This window comes from Pyrgilauda ruficollis, unplaced genomic scaffold (assembly GCF_017590135.1).
Source record: "Pyrgilauda ruficollis isolate IOZ18807 unplaced genomic scaffold, ASM1759013v1 scaffold37, whole genome shotgun sequence".
Classification (NCBI taxonomy): Eukaryota; Metazoa; Chordata; class Aves; order Passeriformes; family Passeridae; genus Pyrgilauda; species Pyrgilauda ruficollis.
Window position 1 is genome coordinate 11,101,857 of NW_024525156.1, and position 26,031 is coordinate 11,127,887.

General features: G+C 35.4%; 1 protein-coding gene across 2 annotated transcripts in view; it reads right to left on the minus strand.

The window, feature by feature from the left end:
* The window catches only part of CDH12 (cadherin 12), a 150,954-nt gene extending 125,906 nt beyond the window's left edge, over positions 1-25,048 (minus strand). For both annotated transcript variants that reach the window (XM_041475909.1, XM_041475908.1), the window contains exon 1: positions 24,818-25,048. In XM_041475909.1, coding sequence (XP_041331843.1) covers positions 24,818-25,048 — 231 coding nt within the window. The remainder of the gene's footprint in view (positions 1-24,817) is intronic.
* Between the last annotated feature and the right edge of the window lie 983 nt (positions 25,049-26,031).

Genomic DNA, 26,031 nt, shown 5'->3' on the forward strand with positions numbered 1-26,031 from the left:
CATACTGACACTAATACATTATTTTGCACCATGTTGCCTGCTGTATCTCTTCTACAATACATATAAAAGATCAGTGCATGAAAATATTGATTACGCTGTATGAATAAATATAATAAAAAATAGACACTAGAGACTTAAGAAGTCTTTATGTGATTTTTTTTAAAATCTAAACCAAAATTTCTAACACACCTGTTAAAGGAGAGTTTATAATTTCTAATGATTGTCTACTTAAATTTATAAAGATAGTCTCTCTGCAGATCACCAGATAACCACTGTTCAGAAAGCTGAGAACAAGCAGGAACTTTATACTGCAAAGCATCACTGAAATGAAGCTATTGGCAAGGTTAGAAATTTTCAGACTAGAATGAGATGTTTATGCTCCTGAAATGATGAAATCTGTTTTCTTTCTAGGGTGTGTGAATGTGATCCTGTTTCTGTATAATAATAGTCTATAGATCTCTTAAGCTTCAAGGTATAAAATCCTGGCTAGTTACTTGGACTTTTCTATACAGAAAATACCATCATCATCAGAGGACACATTTTATTCCTCATCTCACCTAAAAGTTATGACATTATGGACTTGTTTTTTATTTGAGGTTTAATTTATGATGGGAGTTATAGCTACAGCCAGTCAGTTGCATGAGATTTTTTTCTCTCACAGGAGTTGCCCTACTGATGCTAGTAGGAATATCTTGTGTGATAGGGAAGAAAGTGTGGGGTGTGCCATTCAGTTTCTGAAGTGACAGACAAAAAGACAGCTGCCTGTTGGCAACTTCCATGCTGCTGGAAGAGATCTTGGCTCTGAGCAGCTTCCCACTCCTTATCTTGGTGGTATTCATTTCTCCACCCTAAACATCTGGAGCTAATTGAATTCCCCTAAAATTCTTTACATCAGACTGTCCCATCTAGTTAGAGGAATTGAATAACTGACTTTTGTAAGCCTGGTTATTTTCAAATCAATTACAGAAAACTCAAATTACCTGCTGGAGTTGCTCTTCTGAGGGGGGAGCAACCTGTATGAGGGATGGTAGCTGTGAGGCAGCACACATTTCCATACCACAGGCGCAGCTAGGAGAATAAATACATCTCCAGCTATGCAGTCATAAATATCTAAAGGCAAAGTAGTCACAAAGTAGTTATCTCCTACTGTTCATCAAGGCCTATCACAGAAAACCCTAGTTAGGGGTTAGCCGACCTCCATAGGCACATAAATTTTTGTGTGTGACCACACACAAAGTGAATCCCAAGCCTGACTGGCTTCCTGAATCAGCCATGCAAAATATCCAGAGTTAGCTTCTCTGTAAAGCCAAGGGCTCAGTCTCATTCCTAGAACCTAATTAGGCTCCCTAAACAGGTTTACTCTACTTCAAGAAGTCACAATTTATCACATGCAGAGGCATGAAAGGACGTGTTATTATACAGACTCATTGCCTTACCCATTAGTCAAAATAAGCTGAAAATTTTCTGCATCCTCCCTAAACAGGTTTACTCTACTTCAAGAAGTCACAATTTATCACATGCAGAGGCATGAAAGGACGTGTTATTATACAGACTCTCATTGCCTTACCCATTAGTCTAAATAAGCTGAAAATTTTCTGCATCTAGGATAGTAATAGAAATAATAACATTAACAATACTGATAAATACACAACTTTTAAGTACTTAAAAAAGGCACTGTCATAAGCAATAAGTGACAGGTTCTTGTAGTTAAACATAAAAAAAGGACTAGAACCATAGCAAACACATGCCTAGAAATGTGTGTTGAATGAGTATCAGTTTAAATCCATTGCATTTGGAAAGTTAAAAGATTATAAAAGGTTATACTTAATTTTATACTGATTAGAATGTTATTTAGCAAATAATCTGCTACTTTCTGATTTATATCAGTGCGCCCTTAAAATCTAGCTGGAGCTTGAAAGGGTTTAGAGTAAAGGTCTACTAAATTCTGCTGGTGCTGATGAAGCTTTCTTCATTTTTATCCTTCCCTTAATTAATTTTTCTTTGGTTTTCTTCAATTTTTTTTTTATTGACCGCCTAGCAAATGAATGTTAAAAACTCCCTTCCTCATGTATTTAAATTTAATGTTAAGTTACATACAAAAAGCTTGTTCATAAATCACACTTGCTGTAAAGCTCTGTCATTTAAGGTGTCTCTTTCTGTTTGATAATGATGTACTAGAACAGGTAGAGAATGACAGAGTAGAAAGATTTTACCTCAGCCTGTCTATCACTGTGACAAGGCATACTATCATAAATGGTTTGACCAGTGCTTTTACCTAAACAGGAAAGAAAATATCTTAGTACCATCACAGAGGTGAAAAAGTAAATTTTAACACATATATTAGAGGGATAATTTTAAGGCATTTACAGGCACAGAATTTATGAGTCAAATATGGTATATTTTGAATCTTTAATCTCTTTGTCTTAAGTTGGCCAAAAAAAGTGAGGCAAACATTCACACTACAAGACACACAAAAAAATGTAAAATAATCCAGCAAGCATGAACAAATAATGCTTAATGTGCAAGGAATAGAAGGTACACCAAAGAAACTGAAAGAGCTCTTCTGTGCCCTATGCATCAATTCCAAGAAATCACACTCCATGAATAATGTTCTGGCTGCAAGATTTCCTCAGAACAATATTTTTAAAGGCTGTGTTATCACACAGCAGTGTTGATTTTCCTTAGATTCCAGAAGTAGCATAGGAAAGGGTTGTGCTGTATGTATTTCTTTCATTTTGCTGAAGCAGTACAGATAAGTGACATGCTGCATAGTTTGCATTTTTCTGCTAGCTTGTGACGCAGGTTTTTTGGGTCTTTTTTGTAAGTTTTGAGGTTTTGCAAAAATAGGTAAACATTCTATTTTAGTGGGGTCTTTTAACTAATCAACATTTGCACGGGAGAAAAGTAGGTTCTTAAGACAAAGGCAAAGCATCAGATAGAGTCTATTCTTCTGCCTTGGGTTGTTTAAAACAAGCAGGATTTATATGGGACTATACAGAACTGAATCAAATCCCAGAAAGACTGTATATATTCTAAGTTATGGATACATTTATATTCCACCTATCATTATAGCTACAATGTGTAAGAATATTGGTATGCCTTCTTTCTAATAAAAATGTCACACCTATGTACTAACAAGCAAAAGAGAAATATCTTTCACAGCTCAAGGTTACATCATTTTTGCTCAAATGGAGTGGTTTAATTATAAATCTGAATATGATTGTCTCTGCTGGATTTTCGGGATTCACTTTTAAGACAAACATGTTGTTACATACAGTTATATGCTAGCTATAGCAATCACTTTCAAGATTTACTCATGTATTTAATGAATAAAGACAAATATTCCTGAGAATCCATTGACAGTACAATACAATAGATAAAAAAACTAGAAAGCTTTATAATTTGGAACAAAAAATTACTGTATGGCTGCTGTAAGATATCTGTTTTCTATAGCTGTGGCTGTACTTATGTTTTATGCTGATGAGATGGAAGAACAGCCACATCTGCTGCTGCTACTGGGAGTGGAGAAGGAAGAAAAGAACATAGAGTCATTTTACTCCAGACACAAGAGGGTAGGAAGGTTATTCCTGCAGAGAACTTGGAAGAAGCAGGAAGTGAAGTAGAAAAACTGTGTCTGGATGAGTTTGTATTCATTTTTTCTGACAGAACTACTCATTGAAACAACAGAGATGTTAATTTGTTCCTATCTTGTACATAATTCTTCTAGAAGTCCTGGGGAAAATCAGCTAACAAGGACAAAATCTCTCCAGGGTCCAGGGAAGTGTAGCTGTGTCCATAAAGCATAAATCTTGGACTTTAGAAAGCCAATGGCATAACTCCTGTTGTCTCCAATTTTATTCAATAATAATTAGGGCCTTGCAAGCACTAGCAGAGTACTCTCCTGCAGAGTATTGGCAGGGTTCTCTCCTGCAGACTGAGGGTAAACATTTTCTTTTGTTTAAGTTCATGCACTTAGGGAAATTTTCTTTTCACCTTTAAGTTTTACCATACTAAAGATCTCAAAATGGAAACAACTGAAGTTTTTACTTGTGTGGAAGTCATTCACCATCTCTCCCCCCTATCCCTCCCACTCCTCCTTTTTCATTTTCCAGAACTTCACATACCTCAAATAATCATATTTTATTGTTTCAAGATTCAGGGGTCAGACGAACTTCATAAAAAAAATGCTTTTTCAATTTAACACTAGCCTTTGTTAGACAGACATTACTGAGAAATCCTTCCAGTGGTGTGAGAGTTAGTTGTGATGTGACAGGGCTTTTATCCATTCATAAATGTTTGCAGAAGTCAGGCTTCTTTCACTGACAAATACTGCAGCTATTGGTAGCTAAATTCACCTGCATTTGCAGCAGCTGTTAATTATGATCAAGGAAGTGATATTCACAAAGGGAACCCATTTTAGCAATTTTCCTAAAAATATTCCTTTGGTGTGATAAATGACACACGCCCTTTTTGAACATAAGAACAGACTTATCTATTAAATAATAATATATTCACTGGCTGTACACCCTCTGAGCATCAAACATCATCTTTCCTTTGTTGTTTCCTTTTAAGTTTTTACAGATTTCATCATCTTATGACACTTTCCAAATGTAGAAATGAGGACTGAGGAAAGTGTTTGTGCCTCTTCAAAAAACAGTAAAATATTTTATTTACTGAATAATAAACTGTATTTTATTATTACTTACTGTAATAGTAAACTGTAAATATTTTACTTACTGAATTATAGAAAATATCTATAGTGAATAAGGCACCTTAAAAAATATACAACCTAGTAACATTAATTTTGATTATGCCTAAAAGATGTATGTATAGAATGAATTGCAGTTATTTACTAATGAATTTTTCAAAATTGAGTAAACCAGGAAACAGTAGTTATTTCTGTTGCTTCCACTTTTTCAGGGAAAAATACTCTAGATATAAAAATTAGCAAATCTGTTGAAAGCTAGCATTTTTAATTCTATTTAAAATTAGATAACAAAATATTTATTTTCAGTGTTATGTTGTTTGTCAGAAAATCTCATTTCTTTAAAGGATATCTGATGATGATTTGTCTTCTGCAGTATTGATTTAATGAGTCAGAATATATTCAATGTGAAAACTACCTTATGAGCATATTCTCTTGTAAGTAGTGCTTACAGTAATTGAACAGTAATTCACCCTAGTATTGAGGCAAGTTGTATTTCCCTGTCTCATTCAGAAGCAAGCTCTAAATACCAAAGTATGATCATAGTGTGTGACTGACTGTAGGAATACAGCATGTACTACCCCTAAAAAGAGAGTGTGCAAGCCATCCATGGAAAGCCATGCAAGGATGTACTCTGTAGAACTGCACTTTATTTATCTAGTGGGAACAACATGTAACTGCCAAAGTCATCCATGGAAAGCCATGCAAGGATGTACTCTGTAGAACTGCACTTTATTTATCTGAATAAAGTGAACAGCATGTAACTGCCAAAGCCCATATCCAAGCAGGGCACAGGTCTATTTGCAACAGCCACGTGCCCTGCAGAGCTGACTGTATTAAAGGAATAAGGTCCTTAAGTAATGGAGTCTTATTTGACTCAATAAGAAGAGAAAAAGGCTCTATGCACAGAGCTTCCCACCTTCTCACCCTGACCTTCCACACCTGCACAGGAAAATAGCCATCCTTCTTGATCTGCTATGAAATCCAACTTAGAGCAACACCCTTTACTCTAAGACTAAGATTTTTGAGAGGCTGGCTTAGCAGAATGAGAAGAATATAGCATTCAGTTGTAGTGAGCCTTTTTAAGCTTTCAGAATAGATTTATCTCTCATTGGCATCCAGCTGGCCTTGTTTTGAGTGCTGCAGAATTTTCTTTGAAAAAATCATATAGCAAAGACAGAAAAAAAAATTAAGCAAGATCAAGCTTTTGATTTACTACATGTGTGCCTTAAATGTACATATTTTTCATCTTAATGATACATTTTCTGGAAACAGGAATTGGTGTTGTGGGATGCCAAACACCTGTCACAATGAAATTTCATGCTATAAAATCATGAATAAACTATGTCCCAGCACATTTACAGCCATATCAGGATAATGTTCTTCTCTAAGAATTCAACTGAATACCAAATTTAATCTAAATATTCTTTTTAAATTCATAAGGTAAGAAACACCAGTAAATACTTTAAAATTCATAAATACATCAAGATTTCTTTGCTAATTTGTTCATTAACTTAATAACCTAGTTAGACTAGGCTTAGCTTGATTAACAAGCCATTCTAATAGCAATCTCACATAAAATAAAAATAATCTTAAAATTAATTTAAGTAACACTTTTAAGAATAGGTGTTTCCATTAAAGGAACAACTGGTACCTGGATCAATAGTTTGATACTTTCATCATATTTTGATATACCAGTTCACTGTACCACTAGTAGCAGTGTAGCATTTCTGACTTCCTGAAGCATCTATTTTGTGGACTGGGTTAGTACTGTGGACCCCTAAAAACAATTTTGGGTCTTGTATGACTCCTTTTTTACCGACACCATATGGTCGACTGTGGAATATGGGATTCTTTGGATTTTTTTTTTTCTTGTAAGAACTCAAATTTTGTCCCTGTGAGATAAATGTACACAAATTCTTTCTTTAGTGTGAGATGAAGGTGAAATTGAAACTGTATTTTAGAAGAAAAAAAAAAATGGCATAATCTGAAGATGTCTCTTCAGTACAAAAATTAAAAACTGATTTGATGCTGATTAACTTGCTCTCAAAAAAATTCTTCAGTATTTAAGCACGTTTGCCCTCAACAGGCACTGGTTTTGATTTTAAGAAGGAGCAACAAGAGATATTTTTGGGAGACAGAAAAAAAAATATACAGAGTAGTTCTCCAACTTACCTGTGATCTGTGAATATAATGACTTTGGTAGGCAGATGAATAGATGCTTCAGCCAGGCTGGGCTGTACAAAGCACAGCTAAGAAAAGATACATGCTTGTCCATAAAGAGGTTATAAAAGAGAGGTTACAGGTCTCAGGTGGAGGATATTTCTCCCCGTGAGTGCAGTGCAACTTTCTAGCATACATCTTTCCTCAGCGCAGCAACATAAACGCACCAGAATCATTAAGGGAAGGTGGTAAGGTGCTTCCAAATGACTTCCCAAAAGGGCAAGACTTCCCAAAGGGCACGTAAACCATGGCTTTCCCAGCATTACTGACTACATTTCACAGGCTGATCCTGCTGTTACACCTACCTCTGTCCCACAGGAAAGGTATGTGTGCCAATGCTGTGCCAGGGCAGCAGACACCAGCTCTTTCTCTACTTAGCCCTCAAGAACTCCTACATTGCCTGGCTGAACAGTATTGCCAGCTGTGAAAAGAATGGAAAAGCACTTTTCCCTGCGAACTGGCAAAATAATAAACTAGTCATGGCAACAGCAAATTAGCAGCACATATCAGCACTGCAGGGTGTATATAGGATTTGTGTAGCGACATGCTGAGTCCCAGCAGTATTACGGACTTTGACAAAGCAAAGTTAACGATGTTCAGGTTCTACAAAGCCATGTTCATGTAAGAGCTACAGAGATGATAACTTTACATCAATTTTCAGAGAGCATTATCAACCCTACTTAGAGAAAGGGAAACAGACAAGGAAATAGAATGGTACAAAGAAGCCCAATGGTACAATTTGTAAACAGAATTCAGTGAAAGTGTACTGACTTTAATGGCAGTACTCAATCGTTCAGCTGCCTCCAGCACAATAGTTGTAGATGAGTGTGAAGTTTGCTTTTCACTCAAGCCATAGAACCTCAAAAGTCAGAGAAATGAAGAAGAATAGTGTAATTTTACAGAACTTCAGCTAGGGGCACCTAAGAAATTATTGATCTTAGTAACTCCAGCCGAGTTAGTGAGAAAGAGAGAGAGAGAGAGAGAGACAATAGAGAAACATCAGCTCTACAGAGAACACCAACTAAAGCAACTTGTTTTCCTTCCATATGAACCTGGGTCAGTTTGACAAAGGTTTAAGGTCAAAACCACTAAAGGTCAAGACTGCAAAACCAGAGGACCTATCAGAAGAAAATTTGGATTGTTTACCAGCTCAAAAGTAAATAATTAAATGAAGTTTCCCCAAGTGCAGGTTTTACACACACAAACAGACACCCACAGATTGTCCATATGCTTGATTTAGAGTAGTTCTTTTCCTGGTTAACATGGGAGGGAAAAATGGAAAAAAAAAAAGAGAGAAAAGAAGGAAAAAAAAGAAGACTGTGATCAAAGGTGTAAATTGCATGCATTACTAATGGATGTTGCAAAACAGTTAACAAATGTTTCCAAAAGAAAGGGCAAATGAATTTTACATAGCCAAGTATTTTAAAAATACACATTTTATGAGAACCTTAAAGGAAAAAACCAGATGGCATTTTAGACTGCGTTCTACATACAAGATTTCTCTATCACGGATTGTGAATTATGTATATATCCTTCTCATATCTTTTATATATAAAAAATGTTTTGAAATATTAATTTTCCTAGTTTAGAAAATATTAACATGAATATTTTCAGGAGCACATACTCAGAAGTACTAGCCTTCAGAGAAATAAAAATAATTATAAGAGCATAAAAAAGTATTTAGAAAATTACTTATGTTCCTCATAACACCTTGTATCATTTTTGCATGAAAATCTTTATCTTGAAAAATTCAGTTTTCAGTTGGACTATTCTACTTATATTTCCATTTAATAAAAATAATTGAACTACACTTCATCTTTCATTATTGCAGTGAAAAAATCTGTTTAAATAGACCATCTATTATAAAGTAAACAATCCTAACAATCATTTAAGATCAAGTCAAAATTTATTCAAATTGAAATATCTTGGTGAATTCAACATAAATTTGATCTATCTCATCATATTTTTGCTCTTGATATGTTTTTCGCAACAGGAAAAGTAATGGGTGAAAGTTCTAACACAAATAATAACTAATCATAAAAAGATGACTTGGACAAATGTAACTTTTACTTGCAGATCACACAGAGACACATAGATGCACAGACAAGCAGCACCAAACTTGGAAGTTAATTTCTTCTAAATCAATATTATTTTACACGAACAATATAAAGACTTCTTTTTAGTACCTAGATTTTTCAATGATTGTAAGTCATGAAAGATATACACTACAAACTTGAAATTTTTACATATTCTGGCATGTAAGGACAATAAATATAAATATCACTAAAAGTTACTCCAAAATTGAGAGTACATGCTCATGCTTTATACTACTATTTCACATACTTTCTTCCCCACCTTAGTACATTAGCAGTATGAATCCCTTCTGCTCAGTAGGTCGTCTTAAAAATACTGGAAAATTTAACCAAAATTTAGGGAAAGATGGCTGACTAAATATGCCAAGGACTCACCTAGCCTTGGGTAGTGTCTCTGTATTTATTTTTCATTAGACACAAGCTGTACCTGTGTTAGCAGGTAATGTGAACCAGTGAGAATGTTCTGTGGAATGAAGCAGCTGATGGAGAAAAATGATGCAGGCAATAAATGCACCTAAGGGTTTTCTGCTGTGAACAAAATCTCATCTGGTTCAGTGGACTAAGTGCCAATTCATGTAGTGCATCCTCTCAACTTTTTATATCGAGAAGTGATCTTGTTTGTACTCTCCAAGACCTCTCCTCATGTGAACAAAAGCACAGTAAGTCTGAATGATCAAGAGATTTGCCTCAAAAGTGTCCTTCAATTCAGAATGAAAACACTCATGAAGATCTGCCAGCTATCTGGTAACAATTCTGAAACATGGCTATGACTTCAGAATTTAGGAAGTATAGTATCACTTCTTAATTTTGGAAGAATCTAAAGAATTTTTTAGAAAGGTCCCATTTAATTTTTGGACACAGCCCAAGGAAATGAACTTTATGTCTGCATTGTATCTTTAAGTAAATATATAGACCTCTCATTAGCTGATTATGAAATTTGTGGTGGCATAAAGTAAAGTGAACTGGAATTTAACAGGACAAAATGAAAATTAACTTTAAAATCCCTGAATCTGAAAAACAATTTCTGAAAATGTTTTCCTTAATAAATTCTGTCAAAATGTGTGGGGTATTGACAACATTTAGAAAAATTTATTTATTTACTTTGTAGGCACTGGTTTAGGTTCATCTTGTCCTTTAGTGTATAACATTAATGAACATTAAGACTAAGAATGACTTTCAGGGTTCTTTTAGATATTGTAATGAAAGAATATGAACGGCTTTGAAAAGTCCTTGAATAAATTTACCCATATTTATCTTTCTAATTTACTTTTTTCCTACAGTTTGAGTTACATTATTAGAAAGTAACACTGCAGATAAATTACTGGAGCAAATAATTTCTGCCTACTTGTTTAACTAAGCACATGAATGGACTTGTACACCACTAACAAACATGAGAGTAGACTCCTCACAAACGCTCAGAATAAAAGAACCTAGATATCAGGAAGAGGGATTTCACATGCCTTTTTTGCCCAAAAATACCATTTTACATTTTCACCAATAATAGAAAATTATCTGTATAATGCATAAAATGTGGTCAAATTCAGGACATATTATCTTGCATAGCCTATAGGAAAAGTAATGTCAATAGGCTAATTACTTATACCATTACTTTTTATAAGTTTTTAACCACTAATACTTGGAGATAATTAAAGAAAATGAGCAGCCTGTCAGAATTATTTAATACACTGAGGAAGCCATTACTTCAGAATCAGTCTCTGGGGCTGGGCTCCCCAAAGAAACATGTTAACAATCTGTTACAAGGAACACAAGTGAATACCCATAAAGCACAAGGCAGACAGACTGTTAGGAACACAAGACTCTCGGTTGCCTGTTTTGCCAGTTATTTTCATAATTTTGTTATATATTTTGATGATCCATGAATCCTGTGGGCTCGTGAGGACTTGGCAGCATTGACCTTTAATCCCATTCCCTCTTCCCCCTGAGCATACTTTACCTTACTTTCTACCTTGCAGTTACAAATTTGACATTATTAATGTCAAGACTAGGAATGGACTTAGAAGGTAACTATTTAATCTAAAGAGCACTGCAGTGCTGGATGTAGGAAAATTTAATCAGTAATCCTTTATTTAATTTCCAGGTAGGCAGATCTGCCCAGCTCCCTGTTACTGTGTCCTTCAACAGAGACACAACTGCCTACTTATCAATCCAGACAATATCAAACTGTAAACCATTATTTATATAAAAAGCCCCACATTTAACAAGAATTAGAAAAAACCAGAAGGATGGACTTTCTAGTTTTTAAGGTTTCAATTTCATTTATATTTCATTCATAAATTATTCAAGCAAATAATTCAGTCTTCCTGTGCTTTGACTCCCTACTTAGGGAAGAGAGCTGCTACTTTCTTGCCTCACAGAATCACCACAAGGACAGTGACTGAAATGTTCAGATGCCTAAGTGATGGGGCCCATAAAAGCATGTCTTTCAATCATTCTACTTTACAGACAGGTTAATAAGCAAATTGGACAGAGCAATTAATTTTTTTTGTAGGATCAATTAAAATTTCTTTTTAAAAAGTGTTGCTCCAAAACAAACTAATAGGTTAGACATTTTTGGGGTGTTTTTTAAATTTTTAATATATCTAATTTTATTACCCTATGTAATAAAACTATGCTATATTTGCTACCAGATTCACCTGGCAGAAGACTCAGCTTGTTGAAGAAGGAATAATCAAGTGCACTTCAGAACCAAGCCTTGCAATAGCTTTCAGATATGATAGTGCAATAAACATGTCAAAATGGTGAATAGAGTAAATAAAATAGTACATAAAAAAGAACTAAACCAAATATTGTTTGCATCCAAATGAAAAGAATGACTTATTTTTGGTCCTGTATTTTGCTATTAAAAAAAAAAAAAAAAACCAGCTCAAATTCTTGTTTCTAATATGAATCATACACTTGTTACTGCCTTTTAACTTCCTGATAATAGCAAATTAGTCTATAAGCATATAAATTACTCAAAATAAGTAAATATTTTACTTTTTAAAAATATCACAGCAACACATACCTTTACTGAAAAGAAAATTTCAGTTATACTGGTCAGTTTTTCAAGTTTTCAGCATCTTTATAATGATCCTTAATCTGTACAAATGCTGTCTGCCAAAATTCATTTGGCTTGCGCAGGAATCTCCTGATTTTGCAAACACTCATTGATTATTTTCTTGGACTCTACTACTGGCACCAATTAATCTAGAAGAATTTACCTGCTATTGGGCTGATACAGCTGGATTTGACAAGCAAGAGCTATTAACTGGCTTATATGACAGTGATGAAAAGTACTCTTGGTTTCTAGAAACTATATACTACACTAATAATGTCAATGAGGCTTTTTTCCTTAGTTTTCTCTTCTACAGTTTATGCTTCAATTCTCATAGTGAGAAAAAAACAACATTGTCACACCAATTAAACTGTCCTATCTCACTCTTTTATTATAATCCTTAACTGACAACAGCAATAATACAAACATATTTATAGGCTGATGGTTTTTGACGCAACACCTCTTGCTGACTATCCAAATCTACGACTTGACACACTCAAGAAAATGTCTTTGGATCCTGCATTATGAAACACTAAAAAACTGTACTCTCTTCAAAGTAGTAATTTTACACTGACACCAAAGTACAAGAAAACATAAAAAATTCAGAATCAGCTGTGATCAGCATCTTACTCAGACATCACTCCTGAAAACCAGTGCTACGAGGAAAAACATAAATAGAACAAGTTCTGCTGAATGGCATAGAATAATCATCAGGGACTATGGTTTACCCACTGCCACAGTGACATAGAAAAGGATTTACTAATTAAAGCTCATTTATTGGCATTATCCTCCAGGATATTGGAACAGAAAATTCTCTCGTCTCACCTTAAGCTTTTTTAAAGGGCAAACTGAACTGAACACCCAAAAAATGTTTTTGAAGACCCAAAAATTAAATAAAAAAAAAAAAGGCTGGTGTACACATTCCTGAGAGACCTAAATTCTTATTCAACCAGCACATAAAACACTCTCCTTCAATGTATGTGGGATTTTGTATATGAAGACTTTATACAAACATATACAGAACTCTGAAGGTTTTTAAGCTTGCAAGATGAGAATGGAATTCTTCCACAGAAGTAAAGCAGAAGGTGTAATTAAAAAAATCCTTTCATTTACTTCTTGATTTTCAGCTTATCAGGCAGTCAGAAAAACAAGGCATGATCACAACTCTTACCCCCTTAAAGAGGTCATTTTATTTTCATGAAGCAGATTGTGAAGTATCATTTAAATCATCTACTGCCTTTTATTAGAATGTCATAAGATTTGCATAAGAGGGTAAAAATATCCCAGCAAGAAGACATACAGGAATAGTTGTGCTTTGTATCTGTCTGTCTTTTGCAAGCATGTTTGAGTCTGAGTGTGGGTACCACTGTGGTTCAAGGGTAGTCACATTCATGCTGAATGTGGATGATGAGGTTGCCTGGGAGGTTTCACTGCACCTGATCAAGTCCCCTCACATTCCCATGTTGGCCTGAGCATAGGCTGAGCTAGCTCCCTCTCACTTAGAGTCAGAGAGGAAACCAAATCACCAGCTGAGTGTGTGGGCTGCATCCTCAGCATAGCAAATGTGTTTTGTGCTTAGCTCACCTTCAGATAGAAGGGATCCTCTGGGAGACTTGTAAGGGGCCTGAAGAGGCTCAGCTCTTTTTAAATGTTTTAAGGACCATCCTCTTGTCAGTGACACAGACTAGAAACCTAAAGAAGCATTTTGTGTGGAATGGCTGGCAGTATGAGATATTGAAAGGCATGAAGATTTGCAACAACATCCCAAGCCTCTTGCAAGAAAAATGCCGGACATTTTTCTTGGCATTACATTTATAACAGTGACCTGCACTACTGTCTTATGGTTTTTTAATCTAATATTATTACTAATATATCCAAATCAACAAAAAAAAATCAGTAAATTGCTACGCAAAGTACTGCAGATGTTTGCATTTTACATATAAAGAGAAATGTTTATATTTTTCACTAGGAGAAATGCCATTTTAAAAAAATGTATATTTTCGGTTTAGAACTGATTTCTTACTTGATGAAATTCCTTGCCCATTAAACTATCCAAATCACACGCAACAAAGTTAGATGAGTCACTTTTGGGAACATGACTAATATAAACACTTATCATTATTTTATTCTAGGTGGAGGAGCACGTCTGTTACTATTGTTGGACCCCATGGCATGGTATGCTGCACTGGGTGCACGTGGCCTCCAACACAGAACTCTGCCTCTGGCAAAGGTGAAGGTCACAGTCACCACAAAATTGCCAAGCATACAGTAGTTCGTGCAGATATTGGTGGTGACTATAGTTATTAGCCTTTGGCAAACTGATTTTTTATTAATTTCTCATTCTCTTATCATTGACATGAAAAAATCTGTTATCTCTGCAGCAGCCTATGGCATGGAGCTACCTATTTTGGACTGATTCATTTTGTGAAGAATCACTTCCTTTTCTTTGCTCTGAATGGGCAACCTGTTGGCTTCATTTGTGCCCCACACATCTTGCACTGGAATCTTCCCCCTTTAGTCTCATCCCTATGTTCTAGATATTTTTGAGACCTATCATATCTCCTTCTCTTTGTTTCCTTTCCAGGCTAAGGAAACCTATCTTACTCAGTTATACCTCACTGACGAGTCAGTCCAAAGATCCCGATTAACCTTTTGTCCTTGTCTGTATTTTTCCAAGTTCTTTGGGACACATTCTCTGAGACTGAAGAGAAATCATTTCCCAGTGTGGAAGATACAGGCTCACCAGAAATTTAGATACAAAGCTGTATTAATGACATCTATTTCCTTCAGCTGCTGCTAAGAATTTCTAACATGCCATTTGCTTTTTTTGGCACTCACCGCACACTAAGCAAATGTGCATACAGCTATTATGAAACAAGATCCCATTTGAGAGAGATTATAATTTCCACAGAGAACAACAATTTATTAATGAAACTGGAATTATTCCCCTCCTCCCACAGTCTGTTCCGCTTCACAACAGATTGCTTTTACAGTCTTATTTTAGTCCTGTTTCATAGTGTTTTTCCCCATTTTTTGCACTTAGCCTTTGTCTTTAGTAACTGTAGTAGCTTAATTTGAAAAGCAAACACTTCCCTGGATACTCTCACACTTTCCAAGATAACTTATGATGACAGTAAACAACATAGGACCCAGCCTCAATCCTTACTGATACTGAATCATAGTGTCCAGGATGAAACATAGTAATGTTTTTTCCATGGTCAATTAAGCATTTTCACAAAAATAAGAGAGAATAATCCATCTGTTAGTGAAAATCTATTTTTTTAGCAAGGAATAGCAAAGTTTTAATGACACAACAGTATCAATCATTGATAACAGAATCAATAACAACTCTAACTTACATGTTCAGGGACTGACAGCTAAAATAAATACAATGAACACAAGGTAATAATTTTTATAATTGCAACTGGTGCTAGAAGACAGGATTTTTTTCCAAGTTTGCTTTGTTCTTTATACACACTTTTTCCTCTTATTGTAAATACAAGAATAACTACTGCACACAGCTATTTAGACAAAACCCATTGTATTTATATATGTATGAAACAAAATCTTCTCCAGAGGAAAATTAAATTTAAGCTAGTTGCTAAAAACAAAACTTCATTAGTTTTAATTTTAGTATGAGTCAATGATAGTGGACATTGTGTTCTCTTATTAGTATGTCTTTCAGCTTTTCTCCTTCCTTTTTCACCTTTTATGAGATCAGCCCCTGGGCTGGGTGGGGGAGGGACCTGTCACCCAGCAGTGACATGTTTCTTTCAGGATATTTATAATGACCTTTCTCCTTAGTCACCCTCTCCTGCCTATAGGGCACATGTATCACTGCCATGCAGCAGTCATAGAACACATGCATCTGGTACTGCACAGCGAACTACCTCAAGGAAATTACCTTAGAGTTATTTTAGAGTTTAAAAAAAATACTGGAAGGAAAAGGCCGATTTTACACCAGAATTTTTTTATGCTTTATATCATCTTCCACCCTTAGAAACAACATAATCTTTTTTCTAAGAGCCTGCAAATGCCTCTACAAGGTTATTGGGTTATTTGGGATTTTATAATCTCCATTTAGATTGACTAAATGATAAAGAAGTGACAACAGGGAGAAAACTATACCACAGTGTTCATGTTACAAAATTATTTTCCACTACTGGGGCATCTAAATAATATTTGGTTATTTTTATGAAGTATTATTATGTCCTCAGTTTTAATCTTCTCGCATTCCACTTCTCTTTGTTAAGACCTTTATTGACTTTTCATGTTGAGTTTTTTGCCTTTTTTTCCCGGGCTAGAAAAATATGCAATTTACTCTGCTTTATGAAATAATTATTATGTAATAAAGCTAGGCTCATTTATGAAAGACAATTCATTTCACCAGCTCATGTAGAAAATACAAGCAAGATTTTGGGTACACAAGTTCTATTTGAAACTGGAAGAGAAGCTGTGGAGTTCAAAGCTGCTGTTAACTGGGTTAATTCTTCAGAATTTAATAGGATACATAACAGATTCTATGCAAGAAGTAAGGTGATTGTAACTTTTGCATCAGAGTGGGTATCAGGTACAGGGAGACAGAAGGATTTGGGAATAGTTGTCTCTAGAGGGATAGGAGAGACAGGACATGTAGAGCCTGTGGGACATAAAGCATTGCTGAGAGAGAGGGAAATGGTCATTGCCATAAAACCAATACTTGCTCCAAGTCCATTGTTTTCTATGTTATATAACAGAAATTGTGGTTTGATATATCACCTTCAGAAGAGCAGAGGGGTTTTCACTTAATGACATCTGCTGTTAAAATACTTTCGAGCCACTAAATAACAAACTATTTTATGTAATGTCAGCACTTACAATACTGCCAATCCAAATAATTTCTGTTTATGACTTGCATACAAGGCTATTAACTGTAGCGACTGAAGATGAGATAACCTTCCAACTTGTTAGCTTCTCCTATATGTTGGTGCTGGACAGCTGATAGGAAATTATTCTTTCTTTTTCTTATGAAACATGCTTTATTAATAATTGATTCTAGCTGTGGGGTTTTGAGTTTGTTTTGTGGAGGGTTTTTTTTTTGTTTGTTTTTTGTTTGTTTGCTTGTTTGTGGGGTTTTTGGGGTTTTCTTTGTTAGTTTATTAGGGGAGGGTTGTTGTTTCAGGATAGTTATAATTTTGTCTGAAAAAATGAATTTAAGTTTGAATTTTGTTACATTTTGTTTCATGCTCATAATTCAGTTTTGAATTTCAGTGGTGATTTTTCATGCTATGTTTTCAAATATTTTCATTTTATTGAAAACTATTTAATTACAGAATCACAGAATATTCTGAGTTGGAAGGGACCCACATGGAACTTTGAGTCCTTACCTGCACAGAACAGATTCAAGGGTCACACCACGTGCCCGGGAGCACTGTCCAAACTCTTTGAACTCCGTCAGGCTGATGCTGTGACTACTTCCCTGGGCAGCCTGTTTCTATGCCCAAACAGGCTCTGGATGAAGAATCCTTTCCTAATATACAATCTAAACCTCTCCTGATACAGCCTCAGGGCATTCCCTTGGATCCTGTTACTGGCCACCACAGAGAAGAGATCAGTGCCTGCCCCTCCTCATCCCCTCGTGAGAAAGTTGTAACTGCAATAGGATCTCCCCTCAGCCTCCTCTCGCCCAGGCTGAAAAGACCTGAAAAGTATCCTCAGCTGCTCCTCATACGGCTTCAGCTCAAGGCCTTCACCATCCTTGCGGCCTTTCTTTGGATACTCCCAATAGTTTAATGTCTTTCTTATATTGTGGCACCCAGCACTGCCCCCAGCACTCGAGGTGAGGCTGCCCCAGTGCAGAGCAGAGCAGAGCAGAGCAGGACAATCCCCTCCTTTGCCCAGCTGCGATGCTGTGCCTGATGCCCCCCAGGACAGGGTTGACCCTCCTGGCTGCCAGGGCACAATGACTCATGTCCAACTTGACATCGACCAGGACTGCATGGTCCCTCTCCACAGTGCTGCTTTTCAGTGAAAACTGTATAAACATCCAAACTATATAAATATGCATATTTTGACAATTATTTAAGTAGAATTATATATATTTATATTTCTGAAATTTGCAGTTAAATTTTGTTTCCAATTACTGTTTTAATGCCAAATCCGCATCCCTCTACAATGAGCAAAGGAAATAAAAAAGTCCACATTGTGAAAAAAGTTATCCATCTCATAGATTTGAAATCCTGAGCTTTAATCTAGTCTCCTGTCACTTAGCAGTTCCTTAATATTTCTGTAAATTTTTTGTCTTCCTACTGAAAATTTATACTTTTGTAGCACATTATGGTATCTCCTTTTTTTTGAACACCTCACATGTTGCAGCAATCACAAATTTTATTCAATTTCTGAACATTCTTGTTATTTTGGTTTCCGTATTATTACCCAGATACAGGAATGGCTCCAGGTATTTAATACTTGCCCAATTTTGATGTCTGGCAAATGCTATTTAATTTATTACTTGGCATTCTGATGCTTTTCCAGAAAGAAGGTCTTATGATCCCAGCAGATTTTTAATTGATGGTCTAATGTTTCACTAATTATAAATTCAGCTTGTGATGCTGACATACAGAATACATGCCCATGTCTGATCTATCAACAGCAATTTGTCTACCAGGTGAATCACAAATTCTCAGCCAAGCTCCATATTTAGATTCAAAGAAAAAATAAAATCTTCACGTTTTCTTGGATTAAAGGAGGAGACAATGTTTTGATTTATCTGTTGTCCTCAAGTCCTTTGAAGAGTTTCTAAATATGTTTTAAAGTATCTTTTCCCATATTTCCCTGTGTAAATAAACTTCCTGCCCAGATGAAGCCATTTGTACAGAAGCATTCCAAATAAAACTACAATATGTGTAAGATTTTTCTTTAGCAGTTTAATTTCTACAAGCTCATTTGTATTTCTCCATCTGTGTTGGCAACACAAATTTCAGACATGCAAGCACCATTAGCACCCTACACTCAGCTGTGTTTGGAGATCTTGTGAGACCCAGTCATTCATCCTAACAGGACCATTTCCACAGGCTCTAAATCTTCTACAGTGATCACTGAATCCTTGCATAATACAGCCTGCTAAATTTTAGAGTTTAAAATATTTCAGTCTGTGACCTCCTTAGCTGTTCAGAACAATAACCTCAACCTTTTACATCCTCTAAAACATGGGTGACAGCTCAAGAAGTTGATCCTTCCTTTTTATTTTGATCTCTCCTTGTCCTGAGCTCACTCTTTCTTCTCTCTCACGCAATCAGTGAAAACACCGTCCTCTTTTTTTCTCCTAGCTCCAAATAGCTCATATAATTTTCATCAATGTAAGGGCCACAGGCAAGAGGTCCTCCTACTACTACTACTACTACACTCCTAATTTACCTGCTATGAGCTACCTAAGCAAATCAATAAACAAAGTGAAGCCACTAGATCAATAATAAACACTCTGTTGCAAGTTGTTCATCTCTGCTGCATGTCTTTGTACACCTTATAAAGAGGTTAGCTTTCAGGAGTAAACATTAAATGCAGGTCTGACTTGCTCATGGGGGTTTTGTGTTTCCATGGTTCCATTTCCTTCTCACACTTCCAAGTGCAACTGTCAAAATTACTTTGTGTCTCACATACTCTATGCAATATACAGGATGCAAAGCTTTTAAAATCATCACTTTTTTTCACCAGACAGACGTAAGCGGGAGAGACAAAGGTCTCAGCTCAACAGAGCAAGAAAAGAAATCCAGAATTCTGATACCAGTTCTGATTCCTCTTACACCATTTTTTACCATTTCATTTCTCCTCATCAATTTCCTTGTCTGTAATAAATTGTGACAGTGCTTTTGCTTGAATATGTGCACGGCATAAACTCTGAAAGCCAATTTAGTAAGCCAGGTTAATGTGATCATGCCTGATTGCTCTTTAAATTACTATCTAAAGACCACTAAGGCCTAACAAGATTTCACTTTGATGTCAGCAGACAGAGGTGAGTATATGTTTGATGTACTGAACAAGCTCATTCTTATACATAGCATATCTTTCATATTAAAATCATACAGAATGAGTAACTGTGATGTCCTGCATCTTGGGAGTCAATTAATACATTACTAGCAGCAGTCCCTGAAACAATTTTCATCGCCTTGATGATGGCACTGTGCAAATGTCTAATGGAAATAATACACAGCTATCTCTAATATTGTTACTTCAGTTGTTGGAATGGAATCTAATAAATTACAAAAAACCCTTTTGACAACTTTAAATGAAATATTATTGTGATCATATTAGAAATCTAGTGTAAATACAATTTTAAAAGAGATGAGTTTAATCAGGGTACATTTATGAATAGATTTAAATGGGTTTTTTTTCCTTCAAAGGGCAGTAGCTTTCAAATTCACTGCACATATTTCTTTTACTTAAATTTTATTTTTTCTTTCAGGTTAACTCAGTGCTTATGAATAATGCCAAAATGATAGCCACTGCTCTGTAAAATTGTTTGTCTGAACAGATTAAAAAAAGCAGTACATAATTTCCTTTACAGACTGCCCTGTCATACCGACACTCACCCAAGAGGGAAAATAACTGTAAAAAGAGGGCATGTATTCAGAAGTACATGTTGATTTAAGCCTAATGGAAGGTGGTCAACATTAATTCCATCATATTAAAAATTATCCACTAAAAATGCATAAATAAATTCTATACTCATATTTCAGATACAGAGGATAAATGATAAGGTTTTGAAAAAGCACGCTGTTCTGGTCACAGATATAGAGCTCTGCTTCTTCCAAATCTGCACTCTTTCTGCCTTGATACATGGGCAAAACGTTGAAGATGATGAGGCTTTTTCAGGACAGTCAGATGAAAAATACCATATTGTTACATTACCCTGTACTGCCATAGAACAGTCATGAATATTAAATTTTTCAGCATCCTTTTCTTAACAAAAAATATCTGTAGTAGTTTGTATGTGAGCATGCATTAATGTGACAGAGGTTTAAACAACAAACTTGTAAAACATAGGTTATTAATTGGCAGAAAAATATCTGGTAAGCTGAGGTTCTGGGATTTTTGTTGGGTTTTCTTGTTTGTTTGGTTGGGGGGTGTTGGGTTTTTTTGGTTTTTTTTTTTTTTTGTTTGGTTTGTTGGTTGTTTGGTTGTTTTTGCCACACTGGAAAATGGAAGAGAAATGGCCACCACACTGAAGAGGACTTTGCAATCTTTTCCTATGCACCATCGACATCCATTTGCCTGTCTCTGCAAACTTGAGGACAAACAGCAAAAAAATTCTCACTGGAAGCAATTGTGCAGGTGTGCAACACAAGAAAAATGTGATGCACACCTGCACACTAGGAATGCAAAGACATATAAAGGGAAGATGCCACATGCAGCACAACAAAAACCTTTGCTAGTATTATCTTGACCATGTTGTTCTCTTGAACTTTCAGTTTATTTTGCTGATTCTGCATGTCACTGTTGAAACACAGCAATAAAGAGAGGTTACAGACATATTTGTAGTGTCCTGGTGGGGCTGCACCCCCTTCAGCAATCCTTGCATAAGGGCAATTAAAACTGCTGCCTTGTGTAAATTGTACTGGAACTTGTAGCACTTGATCCTCTGATGATTTCTGTCACCATTCACTGAGACCTGTGCTTTTGCGCAAAAAACAAGGCATGAACTTTTCGTCTTCATCTGCACGTGCTGTTTTTGCCTGGCTTTCTGGAGTTTCACAATACCAGGAAAACAAGTAAAGCACTGCAAAGTAAATGGGCAAGTCTTATTTTACTCCCAACACCCTGTCCATTTTCATGGGTTACATGGTAATATCATACTCTAATTTTACTTTTTAGACTGGATCTCTTAATGAAAGTTGAGCAAAGAGGGTTATCTTCTGTTATCAATCTGATGCATTTTCATACTTCTAGATTACACAAGCAGATACCCAAACTTTAATAATCAGGTCAAACGCTTTATTGTGTAAGCTTCAAGCACAATTTCAAAATCACCACCTGTAAGCTAGACTAATTCCCACCAGTTTGTAAACTATATTTTGATTTGCAACCTGACATTTCTTGAGACAGTTGTCTAAAAACAGACATGAAAGGAATTACATGCACTTGCCAATAATAGAAGACATTATTTCTGTAAATCTGTATTCTCTTACAGAAGGTTTGCAGTATTAGCTAGTCACTCTCAACTGTTCAGTGAAACTGTCAGCTGATTTAATAGATACAGTAAAATCCCATTTATAAATTACTATGACATAATAATATAAATGTCTATGCACAGGTGTCCTGATGTCATGGCTAGAGGAAGATAAGACCCTTGTGATTTCAGGTCACATGAAACATCCTACACTTTATAATATACTTATTATTATTTTAAAGTATATTACAGTAGCATTATAAAAATAATTAAATTGAAAATATATATGCTTTTGGAATAAATATGTAATTTTGGTGAATCATTTGATTCTGCAGATCTAGTTCTGCAATCAATCCAGAACTCAACTGCATTTAACATCTTAAAAATTTTATGTGATTTTACAAAATTGCATATGATCTAAAGATACCAGTGAGTGACTCTTGGATATATTTTAGTATGCTGACAATGGTTTGAATTTATATGAAGCTTGGCTTTTGCTATCTGGATTTAAAAGCACAATTTCTCTACGGAACTTCTCTCTTTCAGTGTTATACCTGCATTGAGAGCTTTGTGGAAAATAAGGGGAAAACACCAACATCTCCAGCTTGGTTTTGCTTATTTGTTTGTCTTCTGGGGGGGGGGTTGTTTTTTGTAAGAGATTCAGCAAAGATGACATAAAAAGACTGGCAGGGTTTATTGTTTTTTTTCAGATATAGTAAATCAGATAGTTAATATAGATAAAACAAGTTGTGATAAACAACAAAATAAACATTGTTGAAGAAAGTGTTAACCTAGAATTATTTGCTCTATTCTAGAAGTAGGTGTTTTGAAGTAAAAAAAGGGTTTTGACTTTTTGTCTTTCCATGTACTTGAAAAGTATCACACAATTTGTAACAGTTCAAAAAAGTCTTAAGAGATAAAAATATTCCAGGTAAATCTGTAATAAGTGTTAGTCTTAATGAAAATATTCCATTAGTACTAAAGTTGCTTATAAACTTAATGTCAGTGGAGCAAAAACAGGACAAAGGAAGAATCTGATTCATCAGTACATTGATAATAGTCCATTTTGTGCAAAATTACCAATTTTTTGGCAGTTTAGAACTGACCCTACATGACTACCAAGAAAAACTTACACAAAGGAAAAAAGAATACTGAAAATATAGTGATGCATAAGTAATATCTCTGTCTTTTGACATTAAAGGCACAGCAATCACATTGCCTGTGCTACAGTACCAAATGTGATGAGAGTCCTTGTTGGCATCTTCAGCGAGGTGCCAGAACAGATATGTCTTAGAGAAAGTGTAACTTGTATCAGCTGGATATCACAAATATGATTTTTTCCATTATGTGGTCCCCCTTTCTTCAGACTTACAGCAAGCTCATTGTATTAACTTTGTGATACAAACACACTGCTTTGCAAATTGCTTTGATTAATACATTTTAGGGCTTAACACGAATGTCTTCACATGCAATATCCAAATACATTTTTGGCTGCTGTGCTAAATAATCTACTGTTTTATTTATACATCCTCAGAATAGTTTTCTGGAAGGGTGGAGGAAACATTAATTTTCTGTTGATTTATTTATATTTAAGGAAAAAAAAAGTTTTCCCACTTGTACACAAAAAAAAAAAAAAAATTCACAATGGTATTAAAGTTAAAACAAGCATGATGACTCATTTTTACAGCAGGTGAATTTGAAACCTTGCTGTCTAGGGAAGTGGCATTTGGGGACCCAGGAAATAAATTCCTGACTTTTTATTTTCACTAAGTCCTTTACTTAAACTGAAAATTATACACAGCATCCAATTATACATTCTGCTAAGATTTTCTTCAGGTGTCCTTTTCAGCTTTCCTATCTGAAAACTCTGTTGTTTAAATTCACCACCCCCACACCCCTCAAACAGTTTTCTGTTAATTACTTATGCCCTCTAACAGAAACAGTGGACATATGATGAGAGAGGGAATTGCAAAAATTATCAGCAGGTATGATTGTGCTTGTCTACACACAGTATAAAAGCTCTACTGCAGGACTTTGAATTATGAAGCAATAAAACATATTAGAAATACTTGAAAACAATCTGAACAATCAGAAATAAAAGCAAATGGTTCTGAGACATAGGACAACAGACCAAAAAGGATGTCTCTTCATTAGCTGAAAAGACACTTGGAATAACCATATCAATCATAGGAATGACTGTTCATTCTGAGTTTGAGATTTAAAGTTTATATATTATCTCTTGATATCAGAACAATGTTTGTTGCTAAAAATCAAATATGCTACCACAGTAGTCTCAATTAAAATTAGTTGTAAAACACAGACTTATATCAGAACTCTCTTATTTTGTTTGTTGTATTGTTGTTGTTGCTGTTGTTTTTGTTAAATATAAAAAGCAAGAACAGGGAAATAAGACAAACATACAAAGACAGAAAGTATATAGTGACTACAGGAAAGGCTGGATGGTAAAAACAATCAGCAGAGGGAACTACTCCCAGTTGAAGACTTGTCCCGTCCCACCAGCAACAGGCACACAATTATAATACATTATACTACTTCTCTGTATCATTTGAACTTTCAAAGAAATAGTAAAAAATTACCTTTCCCACATACTGAGGTTCAGAGCCCATGTATTCCTCCAGCACAAAAAACTGATTCCACACCCAGCCTCGTTTGACTCGCTGGGCAGATGATCTCCTCCCTGGCACTGGAACAACATTTTCTCTTGGCTGTCCTTCTAAAATCTCTTGTGCTTGTGGATGCAGTGGTGTTAGGAGACCTCCATCAAACAGGACCCAGAGAAGCAGGGATAAGCAGTTCCTTGTGAGCATTGGCAATGGCTTCTCTACCGCAAGAAATAAAAACTCCAGCACTTAATGCCGAGCAGAGGAATCCAGGTTTGAGGTGTCTGTGGCCTTCACCACTTAGCTTCTGATTTTATTGCAGAAATGCTAATGCAGGCATTAATCCTTCTGATGACAAGGTATTTGCCGCAATAAATTCCATCTATAGGGACCTATAAAAGAGATTTACATGCAACATCAAATTACATAGGATTACACTGAAGCATTCATCAAAATTCTCACACCTAGTTAGTTTCTACAGACAGAGAAAAATATTAAGAATCACAGTTAAAAAGAGATTACTATTTTCATTTTCATTGTAGCACTGAGCTGCTCTAGAACACTGTGTAGTTATTACCTCACTCTTGCTCTGCTTAGCATTACCTTTGTGTCCATCTGAGACAGGGCTGTAGTCCTGTAGATACTTTAGGATCAGTTATCAAACAAAACTGTTTCTCATCAGTGATATCAAAAATGTTTACTCTTTTTTATTTTACTTTTACTCAAATTTTACTCAAAAATCTTTTACTCAAAAAAATATTTACAAGCAAAATACTGGAGAACAGGGGATCCACTCTTTCACCCTACTGTGCAGAGCAGGACCCTTTGCTCATTTTCTCTGCCACAAAAGCTTCTTGAAGTCTTCTCTACAGTGTGCTGGTTGCCACATATAAAAAAAAATAACTACCTGTAGGACTTAAGATAGATGCATTTTACTTTTAAAAACAAAATACAATTTATAGAGCTATGGAATTCACCACTTTGTTAAGGTCATACTGTGTCATTGATTTTTAAGCATAGGTTTCTAGGAAATCGATAGAGTTCTGCTTAAAAAACAATGACATGATATGGACCTCAAAAAACAAGAATAATAAATTACTTAGCCATATATATTTTTCCTTTTCAAATACTGCCAAAGGTTATATTTTCCTTAGGAATAATATTATTACTATCCATAACAATAAATAGCA